We start from the raw sequence: 12,129 nt of genomic DNA, 5'->3' as shown, positions 1-12,129 counted from the left end.
AGCCAGGAAACATCTGAACTTTTCAAACTCATGTCCACCAAACCTATTCTCCCAGAGGAGCTGTGTACAATTTTAGGAAATGTCGGTTCTTTGGAACCCAGTGTGGGCACTGTTAACATAGAAGGAACAAAGTCGTGTCATCTGTAGTCCCATGGCTATCGGCTGATCTGTGACTGTCATCCTGGGTTCATGGTCCCTGGTTCCATCTATCTTTTTCTCTAATTTAAGAACATTCATGTTGCTACTGGAAACAGCAGAGCAGAATTTGCAAAACCCAGCCCAATGCATTATCCAAACAAGAGAATAATTATAACAATATATTGATGAATAAAACTCAGAATTGCTAAGTTCTGAAATGTCCCGTTTAATATTTTCAGACTGCAGGTGACTGAAACTGCAGATTAAACCAAGACTAGGTAAAGGGGGACTCCTGTGTTTGCAACTAGAAGAAAGGGTGAAGGGGCTGGAGGTGCAGCTCAGCTGTAGAGCACTGGCCTAGCAGATGAGGACCTGGGTCTAGGCCTCAGCATGAGAAAGGAAGGAGATGGAGAGAAGCAGAAGCTCCCCAGCACTTGCAGTCATGCTAAACTGAGTTGCTGCAAGTCTGCTGATGGAACCCACAGAGCAAGACAGAAAGGCGAGCAGTCACGCTCAATTTGGAGTCAGAGGCTCACTGCAGGGGCCCTGGGAATTGTCAGGCAAGTTCTGGCTGTCCTGATAGGACTCTGTGATCCTCCAGGGAGGCAAGTGGTGTGGAAGGAAGGAGAAATGACTGGTAGGGAAATCTGGAGAGGCACTTGGAAGAGTCAACAAAGTCTGGAGAGCAAGCAGTGTCTTAGGGGCCACCAACTGCTCGCAGAATGGAGCCCTTGACAGCCTCCTGAGCACAGCCAGCCTTGGGCCTGGACCCTGTACATGGGGCAGGAAGTCCTCCAAAGCTGCTGCTGAGAAGCAAAGGGGTCACGCTGTCAGCCGTGAGCAGCACCCTGAGGTCCAGGTCCCGAGAGTACACGCACCCATACATACACAGGGCCATACACGTGTGTGTGCACACTCCCCATGCACACATACAGACCCGGAAGGAAAAATCAGACACAAACACAAATCTGTACATTCTACAGAGAAGAAGCAGGGTGGACAGGGAAGCAGATGTCGCATGGCAGGAGGAAGGGCGAGGAGGTACAGGTGTCTGGCCAAGCAGAAGGTACGGGAGGGCTGTTTCCTTAAAGCACCTGGAGTCCAACATGGGGAAGAGCATGGGGATCCTTAGAGTGAGGCAGAGAGCTGGGAACTCCAGGACCTGGTGATTACAACTCAGTGTGATGAAGCAGGCTCTGAGATTCAGAGGCAGGAGATTTGGAGTCTTCTCTTTTGCTTTGGAGTCTGGCTCTGTCAGGTAAAAACTGAGGGATCTTGGACAATTTGCTTGATTTCTCTGAGCTCAAGTTCCCTCATCTACAGAACAAGGGCAGGAAATTTATCCACCTGTCAGGGCAGTGCTCCTCACAGTTTGTGTGAAGCCTCGGGCCCTGGAACCTGGATCCTCCTCTGAAGTTGTGTGCTGTGGTAATTGGGGCCATTTCTCATTGAGGCTCTGAACAAACCTGTAGGTGTGTCAAACAGCCATCCTGTCACTTTCCTCAGCTCCCTGGGAAACGTCTGGCCGGGTGGTCCGTGCAGGCCAAAGTGGACGTGTACCTGTGGCTGGGCTCCACCAGGTTCTCTGGCACCATGTTGGGCAACCTGCCTGAAGGCTACGAAGCAGAAATGCCCTCCAAAGCAGCTGGCGCTCATCACCCTCCATCCAACCTGCTCTACCAAGGTATGGTGCCCAGTGGGCAGTGAGGGCATAGGGCGTCTCTGGTGGGCTTGAGTTGTTGGCACTTTATTTTAGGACAACTTATTTACCTTCTTTATTACAGTTTGAAAGTGTTCCTTCTAACTTCAGATGTTCCATTTAAAAGTATAAAGTGAAGTTTCTAAACACATCTGGCATAAACATGCTTTCCTGTTGATGGAGAGAAACCAATTTGAGTTTCTCTGTAGGCAGGAGGACTACAGAGGTTGAGTTTGCACGTTAGCATCACTGAGTTCTGCTGGCATGGCATATGGCCTTGAGGCAGGCTTTCCTTTGTACGTGGCATGGAGGTTTTTACCTATTTCAAGTCCCAGCGGTGACCCAGTGGAGACAGTACTGGCGATGTCACTCGTGTTTCTTCAGCTCAGCTCTTGGCTGTGTTTACAAAGTCAGCATACTTGACAGAATCCTTTCTTCCATCCAGGTATTTGTATGAGCATCATCGTGCTTACATTTTCATACAGTTTGAATTTTATTATAAATATTAAAGCCTTACAGGTGCATTTTGCTTTCTGTTTCCTGGTGGCTTTAATTTGCATGGCTTTGGCTGCTGAGTTCAGGTACAGCAGATCGAAGTTTTACCTACACTTCCACTGAAGCTGAGTTTTGAGCTTGGTCAGTGGTGGAAATCCTGGAGAGTAGTCTGCACACCCACCTCTCCTTGTGCACAAAGCTCCTCTGATGCAGATTAACCTTGACGCCAGTGGAATCTAACTGAATGTTTTGGGAGAGCGTTGATGCATGATACCTGACATGGACCAAGCACAGTGCCCTGTTCCTTATACATAATATCTTATTTATTTCTCACATCATCCCTGGTAGGTTTCTTTATTTTACAAATGGAGAGAGTAAATCTCACAGATGCTTCAAAATTGCCCAGGATCACACAATATCTTAGTCACTTTCTTGTCAATGGCACAAAGTACCTAAAACCCAAAACTTACAGGAGCAGAGGTTTATTTGGGCTTGAGGCTTTTTGAGGCTTCAGTTTGTAATCGGCTGGCTCCAAGACAGAAAGAAAGGCCTGTGGGAAGGAACTGGGCGGAGAAAAGTGGCTCACATCATGGAGGCCGGGAAGCAGGAAAGGGGGAGCTGGGAGTGAGCCGCCTCTTCCGACCAGGCCTCGCCTCCCAGCTGCTCCCTCCACAGATGACCTGACCAGTGGACAAATCGGTGATGAGCACGGACCCTTCCTAAAGCCCTGCCTCTGGACACATCAGGCTTGGCCTGACAATTCAGATCTAAACCACAACACACAGCCAGTAAATGATGGAGTGGATCATCACCAACTCCTGCTCTTTCCACTCTTTTCCAGCCTGCTTTTCACAAGTTTTTGTTTTGGGGTCAATGACACCCACATCAAGTTGCTTTCCTGATGCTATAGACGCTATCCCTAGAGACCCAAGGACACAGACTTGTCTGCTGTTTTAGCTACTAAAAGTTTAGGGGTGAGGAGAGTCTTTCCCAGGGCTTTCGATCCCCTGCACTCTGTCATTTTCATGGGGTGACCTGAAAAGCCTGACACTGACGGCTTTGGCTGTCTTCCGCACCTGCTGGAGAATTGCACGCTCCAGAGAATATCCATGCAGCAAGTAATTAGCTGCATCTAAATGTGGAAGGCACAGTCAGAGTGGGAAAAGTGGTGGGGACATGGGTAAGTGAGAGGTGACACTGACCCTCAGAGAGGCACAAGACACAGCTCTGCTAACCACAGGGGAGAGTGAGCCGTGGTACAGGACATGGACCCTGGATGTGAGCCTGGCAGCCGAGACCGAGGAACAGGGCTCCGAGATACAAAAGCGTGGACTAAGTACCCCTCCTTCCCCAGAGTTGTTCAGTGTGCTGCTTGTTGAGGACTCTGCTGAACTTCAAGACTGGTCACTCAGAAGTAGCTGGTGAACATTCTCCAGGGTGAGACATCCCGAGTTCATTTACAGCTGAGAAATTTGCCAGACTGTGTAGTGTGCTAAGGGACTCATGGGCCAGCTCCTAACACTCCTGCTACAAGCTCCCTGTGTCATCTACCGCGCAATGGATTATTTACTGCTGTCATTTTAAGGGGCTCTCTTGCCAGCAGGGCCCCAAAACAAGTACTCCTGCCATGCACGCCTTTGCCACTCCAAGGTATGTATCACATAGGTCCACAAAAACAAACACTCTCCAAAGGAAGGATGGACAATGGTGGAAGGAAAACAGGGCTTGGAGAGTTCTCTCCATCATTTATTAACTGAGTGTTGTGGTTTAGATCTAAATTGTCCCCTAGGGCATCACATATTGAGAGGTGGGGCTTTCAGAAGGTGATCGGATCATGGGGTGCTACATTCATCAGCGAGTCATCCATTGGTTTATTGATATGATCAAGGACCCTTTAAAACTGAGACCAGAGGAATCACTTCTCATTCCCCTGACTGGGTCAGAGCTTAGAGATACTGTGCTGTAGTAACTGGACCTAACTGGGAAAGATTAAGAGCTGGTTTCCAAATCCTTTGGAGGATCAGAGTGGGTGGAGACTGAAGGCTGCTGCATTCTCTGGGTCTGTGATGGTCCCCACTGTGGCCAGACAGCAGCAAGAGGTGGAGGGACAGGAATGTACCCAGTCTCATGACAATCTGGGATGGAATGGCCTTCGGTGCCCCTGGGCCTCCTCGCCCTGCTAGTCAGGGACCAAGCCCTGGGGCACCGCTGCTGCAAATGCCTCTCCCACCCTCAAGCCAGCCTCTCCACCAGAGCCTGAGACCTGGTCTTCCCACCCACAGGGGGCAGTGTCATCTCCCACTACCCTCCCCAACCACCCCTTCTGTCCATTGCAAGCTTGACTCAGTTTTGCTCTCCTGTGCTTTGCTCTGATACCTTCGTCTCTTGTGCACGCACTGTCAGGAGCTCCTCATCTGGGCCCTTGGTGCGACTGTCACTGCCTGGGACCTGTATGCTGGCCAAATTCAGCCACATTCTTGCCTCTACATCATGTGCCATTACTTTTTTAATTTTAAATTTTTATTAGTATGTCTTTGCAGTGCATGATGGTTACATTCCTTGTGAAGAATTGGAATGTGTACATGACGCATCTCAGTCCTCCCCTGCCGCACCCCTGGGGCTCTGTTCTTCCTTGCTTCATCCTGCTACTGCCCCGAGAGGCACCCGGCCTTGGCTACCAAATGCTCCCTGCCTTAGGGCTCTGCGTTCAAAATGCCATTGGTTGGCAGAATGGAGGAGTGGATGAACAGACACTGCCAGACAGTGAGTTTATTGATATGAAAGCTACATGTGCAACAGGCTCTTACACACACACACACACACACACACACACACACACACACTCAGAAATAGGAGAATTGCTAGTGAGTAAAATATGACATTTTAGAAAGAGAAGTGGATTTTGGAGGCAAAGAGAAGTAAAATCCAGGCTCTGCAAACTTAGATGTGTTTAGCCATGTCTCAGCCATTTCCTCAGCTGTACAGTGGGGGACAGCTCTGTGCATCTCACGAGGTGGTTGTGGTTGACGACAGATTCAGCCTGAGCAAGCACTGTGAGACTGCCTGACCCCCAGCTCCGCCCGCGGTGCCTCTTCCCTGTCTTCCGGGCTTTGGCCGAGTCATAGTGGTGCCATGGTCACCCCTCTGTCTGTGGGCACACGCACATGTCACAGGTGCTGCTCCCTGGAGGCGCTAACCCCGCCCTTCCTGTGCTTTGCCCGCAGCCCAGCACGTCTTCCAGCTGAGGGCGCACATGTACCAAGCCCGGGGCCTCATTGCCGCAGACAGCAATGGACTTTCTGACCCTTTTGCCAGAGTCACATTCCTGTCCCAGTGCCAGACCACAAAGGTAAGCAGGGAACCAGCTGCTCTCTCCCTGCAGCCTGCAGCTGACCCACAGCACAGCGCAGGAAAGGGAAACTGAGGCACAGACACACAGCTGTTTCCCTGCCTGGGGCTTACAGACAAACTTGAGCTGGGCAGTGTGAGGTGGGGAAGAGCTACTGTCCCTGACAGCCGCTGTCCTAGGGCAGAATGAGCAAGTCCCGAGGCAAAGGGAAGTTGAGGGGAGAGGAACGTGCGGAGAGCAGAACCCAGGCCCCAGGAGCCTGTGGAAAGGGCCAGACTCTGTGAGCAGGCGCGACCCTGAAGGAGTGCAGTGAAGCAGAGCCCTGTGTGTGGCGGGCTCCTTGGTTCTTTCTCCCTTTAGGGTGGTTTCTCAGAGGTCTTGTGCTCGGGGGATTCGGGCTGTTCTCTGACCTCCTGCATGGCCGGTAAACTGTTGCCCGTCCCAGGGGGTAAGACAGGGGCTCCGAGGCTGCCTCCCAGCTCCTCTGACCTCCTGCTGCCTGTCTTCAGGTGAACACCTCAACTCACCAGCCCTCAGGTTGGCCTCGAGCATGATTGATTAAAGGTGGCCGCTTTGGCCGATGCTGGAGGGCTAACATCTGTGTCCAGCACTTGGAGACTGCCAGCCCCGGGGCTCCACAGGGTGTAGAACTAGACTCTGCTCTCGACAAGGCGTGACCCGGGCCTGAGCACGGTCCTCCATATGAGGCTGGGGCGGTACAGAGTCCTCCAATGGGGGGTTCTGTTTGGGAGGGGAGTCGGGAGAGACCTCAAGAGGAAGGTGACCCCGTCCCCATTCCGTGACAGAACAGCAGGCTGCTTCTTGTCCCAGTCTTTTGAGCGGCTGTACGCAGCGCAGTGGCCATGAGCAGCGGCCTGAAGCCCCGCCCAGGTCCACTCCCAGCCCTCCTGCTCACTGCCCAAGCGATGCTGAGCAAAACCCCTCAGCCTCAGCTTCTTGGTCTGGAAACAGGAACTGTGGCAGTGGCTGCAGAGTGGAGAACACCCTGTGCAGTGCCTGACTGAAGGTAGCTTCTGCGAGTTGCTTGCGACTCCCACTCAAAACAAGGAGGCCCCGGAATGGCAGGCGCCCTCCTGAGCCCCAGCACTGAATTCCAGGCCCCGTCGGTGACCCAGGGGTCAGTAATGAGACACTGCACTCCTGGGACTGCCATAAAATGACCTTCTTTTGTATCGCCATACAGTGTCCCCATTTGATTTACATCCATATCTCAAGGAAACAGATGGGTTTTGTTAATCAAAGAATCATTTGACAGGGAAAATAGTTTCCATTGAGCCCTGGACTTTGCCCCCATAGTTTTGATCCAAGCACCTACTTTTGTTAATAATGCTAGCTGTCATTTATCAGAATTGCCCCTCGTGCCATGCATGGTGCCCAGCATTTCCTAGGCATCGATTGCCACACCCACTGCAGCCCGAAGTGGACGTTACCAGCGTCCCCCTTCTGCAAGCCAGAAGTAAGGCTCAGCGCCTTTGCAGCGAGAAGGCGGAGCCAAGATCCCAGCTGTGCTTGGCCAGTTCCAAGGTTATTTCCTTAACCACTTGTTTTCCCTTGGGGAAGAAAGGGTCCCGGTCTTCCTCCCCTGTTTCAGTGATGAGGGACCAGTCTGCGGGGGGCTGGCCTCTTTCTCACACTCTCTGTGATGGGGGAGCTGAGTCCAGGTCCCTGGTGGCACCACTTGGACTGGACGCTGGGTGTTCGGGACAGCTGGCCTCTTTGGGGCTGGGCCTGCCAGCCGGTCCTTCACCAGGTGACTTAGTGGTCTGGAAAATTCCAAAGAGGGGAGCGGACTGCTGCAGGATCACTGAGGAAGTAGGACTTGGAAATCTGGAGCCTGAAGGATAACGGGAAAGGGAGATAGAGGCTTCAGAGAAAGGCTTTGGGGAGGGTGGGGAGAGGGGCCAGATGGCTAAGGGGAGCGAAGAAGGGGAAGGGGAGCGCATCTTAGAGGAGAGAAGCTGGGGCCTGAGCTCCAGCAACCTGGATGGCGCTTGGTTCTGAGGGCCTGGCCAGCCGGCGGAGATTAATCCAGGGTGCCAAGGCTGCCATGTGTCAGATGTTGGTTTTGATTTGATTTTGTGGTGCTAGGCAGGTACTTTACCACTGAGCTACACTCCTAGCCGAAAATGTGTACTCATTTCTAAGTGAGTATGGACTGGGATGTAGCGTGTGTGTGTGTCGAGTAGCTACTGCAAACCAGGAAGATAATACTCTTTATCTCAGACAGCGGCGTAACCATACCGCAGAGTAGGTGCTAACCCTGTTTTAATGGGAAAGCTGAAGTTTGGAGAAATGAAACACTGCCCGAGTTGGACACCGGACAGGTAATACAGCTAGAGTTCCATGGCGGGTTCCTGACTCCACAGCTCTCTTCTGCCGCAGTGTCTGCTCCCTCCTCAGTGTGTTAGCTCAGTGTCACCGCGACCTCCCCGATTATGGTTTTACCCAGTTGAGCTCCTGACTCTTCAAGAAGCACTCGAGGGAGGCTGAGCTCGGGTGCCTGGCCAGAGGAAGAGAGGCCGTGCTTGTATTTGAGCGAGCTCTTTAGCACCTCTCAAAGATGACTGAGGTCCTTTCCGCCCAGGAGCAGCTCTGCAGTCAGCCCAGTGCCCGTTTGCCATCCACACAAGCAGCTGCAGAGCACCTGCCACGTGCAGGCTGCTGGGTTAGTGTCTACGACTGAGCCTCGCACACTGTGGGCCCTGAATAAGTGCACGGTGGGTGGATGCAAGGACGCGGCACTCTGGAGTCCTATGAGTGCTGTGGAAGACGCCAGCGTGTTTATAGGAAAGAGCCGTGAAGGTCACAAATCGCTTCAGTACGACACTGCGGGGTGCACTGGTCGAGAGACCATAAGTCTACGTTCAAAGCAACTGGAAGACAGGCTCTGGGGTGCTGGTCCCGACACAGGTGACTGCACTGCAGCTCCACGCCTCCTGCTACTGCCTGGTTGAGGCCATTCAATTCTCATCAGAAAGTTACATTTCTCTGAAATGCTTTTGCTTCAAACCTCATTTTATCCGAGGCATAAAATACTCTAAAACCAAAAAATATGAAGGGAAGGAAATGTAAACACAATAATTTTATGACTCACCTAAAAAGAGCAATAAAAATATTTCGTGACCACCGCGCAAATGACTTCATGCAGTAACTGGAGCCGACTCCAGCTGAAGCTGTGAGCTGAGACCTTCCTGTGGGCCCCGAGCTTGGAGTCTGCCCAGGCGGGGGCTTCCTCCTCACCTCCCGGAGTGGAGTAGCAATCAAAGCGCAGGCAGAGCTGCTGTGGTAATTCCCCGGGCTGCTGTGGCCATTCACCATGAAGCCGCCCCTTGGCTGTGACCGTGGCCCCTCCAGGGCCGGCCTCGAGCAGGCACAGGGCCTACCTGTCCCGCAGACATCTCTGCGCTCGGGCTCTGTGAGGCGGGCATGTTTCTGGCGTGTAACTAAACAGAACACAGTCACAGCACCTTCTCTTCTCGAGCGTCTCGAGTGGCCAGCAGGGGCCGCGCACCAGTCCCCAGTGGCAGTCTGGCTCTGGACCGGTGATGGAAGTCATTGTCCTCCCTTGGCCGTGATTCTTCTACCTGTAGAACGGGTACAGCAGCCACCAGCATCATAGTCTGCTGCCATGGCAAATCCCAGGAATGCAAGATTGCCACGCAGAGTGGTGAGGGTGGTTTTGGAGACCCCGCCCTATTCCGAGCAGTCAGTAAATGTCCGCAAAGCCATTCTTGTAAGGAATCTTAGAGTTTTTAACTCAACATTAGGATATTTGGTGAGAAAATTTTATTTGTTCATAAGTGAAGAATCACTAGATCCTCAGCTCTCAGTTTTCCCCTCTACAGTGTGGGAAAATATTAGCATTTATTGGATGAGGATAGATGATGGGCTTGCAGCCCAGGTCTTAGAGCCAGATCATCAGGTCAAACTTCAGCTCTGCCTGGCTGGCCCTGGCCAAGCGAGGTGCAGCCCCGGGCGTGTACAGAGCAGTGCCTGGGGTTAAATGGGGCTTGGAGGAGACCGGGCGAGTGCGGTGCAGCCGGGGGCGCCACAAGCACCCAGTGAGGGTGACCGCTGTCATCGCAGCCCCACTAAAGGTGAGTGAGAAGTGTTTGTGCAGCTGGTATCAAACCCGGCTCTGCTCGTGGAACACAGGAAGGGAAGCTTCTCCAGCCGGGAAGCTTTGTGCCCTGGCGTGGGGTACACAGCAGCTGCTCTGTGTACATGGTGGGTGCGGAGTGAAAGCCGTGTCTGAAGCTCCCCTAACCTCACGGCAGAACGGTTCTCCTGGTCTCTGCTCCAGGTCATTTCCCAGACTCTGTCCCCAACGTGGAACCAGATGCTGCTGTTCAACGAAGTGGTGCTGCACGGAGACGAGAGGGAGTTGGCCGAGGCCCCACCGCTGGTGGTGGTGGAGCTGTATGACAGCGATGCTGTGGTGAGAGAGCCCGGCAGCCCGCCTGCCCCACTGCAAACGCCTCGCTGGACTTCTTCCTTAGGGTGCGGGTGGTGATGCTGAGGGTCGAGCCCAGGGCTTCACGCACTGTGCATAAGCTCTCTGCCCCTGAGCTCAGCCTTGCTGAGCTGCCCAGCCTGGGCTTGAACTCGTGACCCTCCTGCCTCAGCCCCATGTAGCGAGGATACAGGCTGCATCGCCTCACCTGGCTGACTCACTTCACAGGGAATAAAGCCCCGGCTTTGTGCATGCTCAGGGCCCTCGATGTGCCTGGAGACAAAACTGACTCCGGAAACTGGTGATGATTATTTGCTTCACTCTGGGTTCTTCTCTAAGATTTTCCAGTAAATTGTAATTAAAATCAGATCTAGTGAGCAGACTGTAGTGTGTGCAATGCACACTTCCTCGGAGATGTGATACTCATGTGCAACAGCACACAGCTGTCCCCACCCTGGCTAGTCTCGAATTGCTGCTGGTTACTAGGTCAGGGTCCTGCCCGCTGGGAGGGAGGGGCGGCTCTGTCTCTGGCTTGCCTTCTTTGCTGCCTCTCTTCCTTGCCCAGCTGCAGCTTCCAACCTGGCAGCAGTCCGTGAGCAGCAGTGCTCAGCCACTGCCGACTCCCCCTGCCGAGGGCCGCATGCAGCGCCGCCAGGCGTCGGGGTGGCTGGACTAGACCCCCACTTCCATCTCAGTCTGCTAACCCCCAATGGCCAGCAGTGAGAGGCCAGCAGTGAGAGCGCTGGTTCCTGAATCCCAGGTTAACAAAGCAGCCAGCAGGGCTGCCGAACCCGAGCTGGGCCAAAAGCGAGCATGGCCCTGCCCTTGGCTGCAGTCCCCAACAACTTCCCCTCAGCAACTGTGCACCAGTTCCACTGTGGGCCAGGAGACAGTGGGTGCCGGATAGGATAGGGGCGGGCGGAGCTGACGCTATTCCACCCAGCTCCTGGGGAAGTGCGCAGCTAGACTCCTGGAGCAGGCCTGGGGAAAGGCGGGACATGGTGATAGTAAATGGTTCTTAATTTCCTCTTTACTCCCAAGAGCAATAGAGCAGAACTGGACCATCACTCAGCTCGTCTTCCTACTCTATCATCATCATCTTACCATGCACTGGGCACTTGTATACCAGTTACCATGAAAGGATAAATGTTGTACCATTAATCCTTGGGGCCTTATGAACACGCATAATTTTTAAGCACTTTTTAGGCACGAGGCTTAACAATGTCAAGTAGCTGGCCCAAGGCCACGGAGCTGGACAGAGGCAGATTTGAGAACTCAAACCCAAGTTTGCCTCCCTTGGAAGCTCCTGCTCCCAGCAACAGGGGTGGCTGCCTGGAGAGCTTTGGAATGCTCACTCCCATGTAGCTTTTCCTCTTCTTCTCCTAGTCTACCCAGGATGATCATTTTAGCTGGGGTCAATATTGCAAAGAGAGGAGAAAGAGACAAAGAGAGAGAGAGAGAGATACCTGTAACACAGCCTTGCACCAAATCCCCTGCAGTGACATCCTTCACATCCCCCTGGGAGCCTGGGTGGCCCCTACAGCTCCCTGAGCCCATGGAATGGACAGAGGAGCTTAGCAGATGAGAGTGAGTCAGGAGGGAGGGGGGAAGAGTGATGCTCACAGTGCTGTGAGGATCATTTGTCAAATTGCATCGATGTGGACCAGAACCAAGCAGCTTAACAGTCAGGGGACAGAAACTAATTTCTTTTTGCTCCAGGGGAAGCCAGAATATTTGGGTGCCACAGTGGCTGCCCCCATTGTGACACTGGCTGACCAGGACTATGAGCCTCCCCAGCTGTGCTATCATCCCGTCTTCTGTGGGACTCTCTCCGGAGGGGACCTCCTCGCAGTGTTCGAGCTGCTGCAGGTGAGTGACTGGCAGTGGGGCCTGCTCGATGTCCATCTGCTGTGCCGCCTGGGAAGGGGCTCCCTGAAGTGGCACTGCAGAGAGGCTGTGCCTGGTGGTGTCCCC

The 12,129-nt window shown here is 53.2% G+C and overlaps 1 protein-coding gene across 5 annotated transcripts in view; it reads left to right on the top strand.

The window, feature by feature from the left end:
* Window positions 1-12,129, top strand: part of Fer1l6 (fer-1 like family member 6) — a 142,598-nt gene that overhangs the window by 80,424 nt on the left and 50,045 nt on the right. For all 5 annotated transcript variants that reach the window (XM_087188175.1, XM_087188171.1, XM_087188176.1 and 2 more), the window contains 4 exons: window positions 1,645-1,822; window positions 5,557-5,681; window positions 10,006-10,140; window positions 11,875-12,024. In XM_087188175.1, coding sequence (XP_087044301.1) covers window positions 1,645-1,822; window positions 5,557-5,681; window positions 10,006-10,140; window positions 11,875-12,024 — 588 coding nt within the window. The remainder of the gene's footprint in view (window positions 1-1,644; window positions 1,823-5,556; window positions 5,682-10,005; window positions 10,141-11,874; window positions 12,025-12,129) is intronic.

Source organism: Heterocephalus glaber, unplaced genomic scaffold (genome assembly GCF_053883595.1).
Source record: "Heterocephalus glaber isolate CG9 unplaced genomic scaffold, H.glaber_assembly_v1.0 deba00000281, whole genome shotgun sequence".
Classification (NCBI taxonomy): Eukaryota; Metazoa; Chordata; class Mammalia; order Rodentia; family Bathyergidae; genus Heterocephalus; species Heterocephalus glaber.
This window is presented reverse-complemented; position numbering and strand designations above follow the sequence as displayed.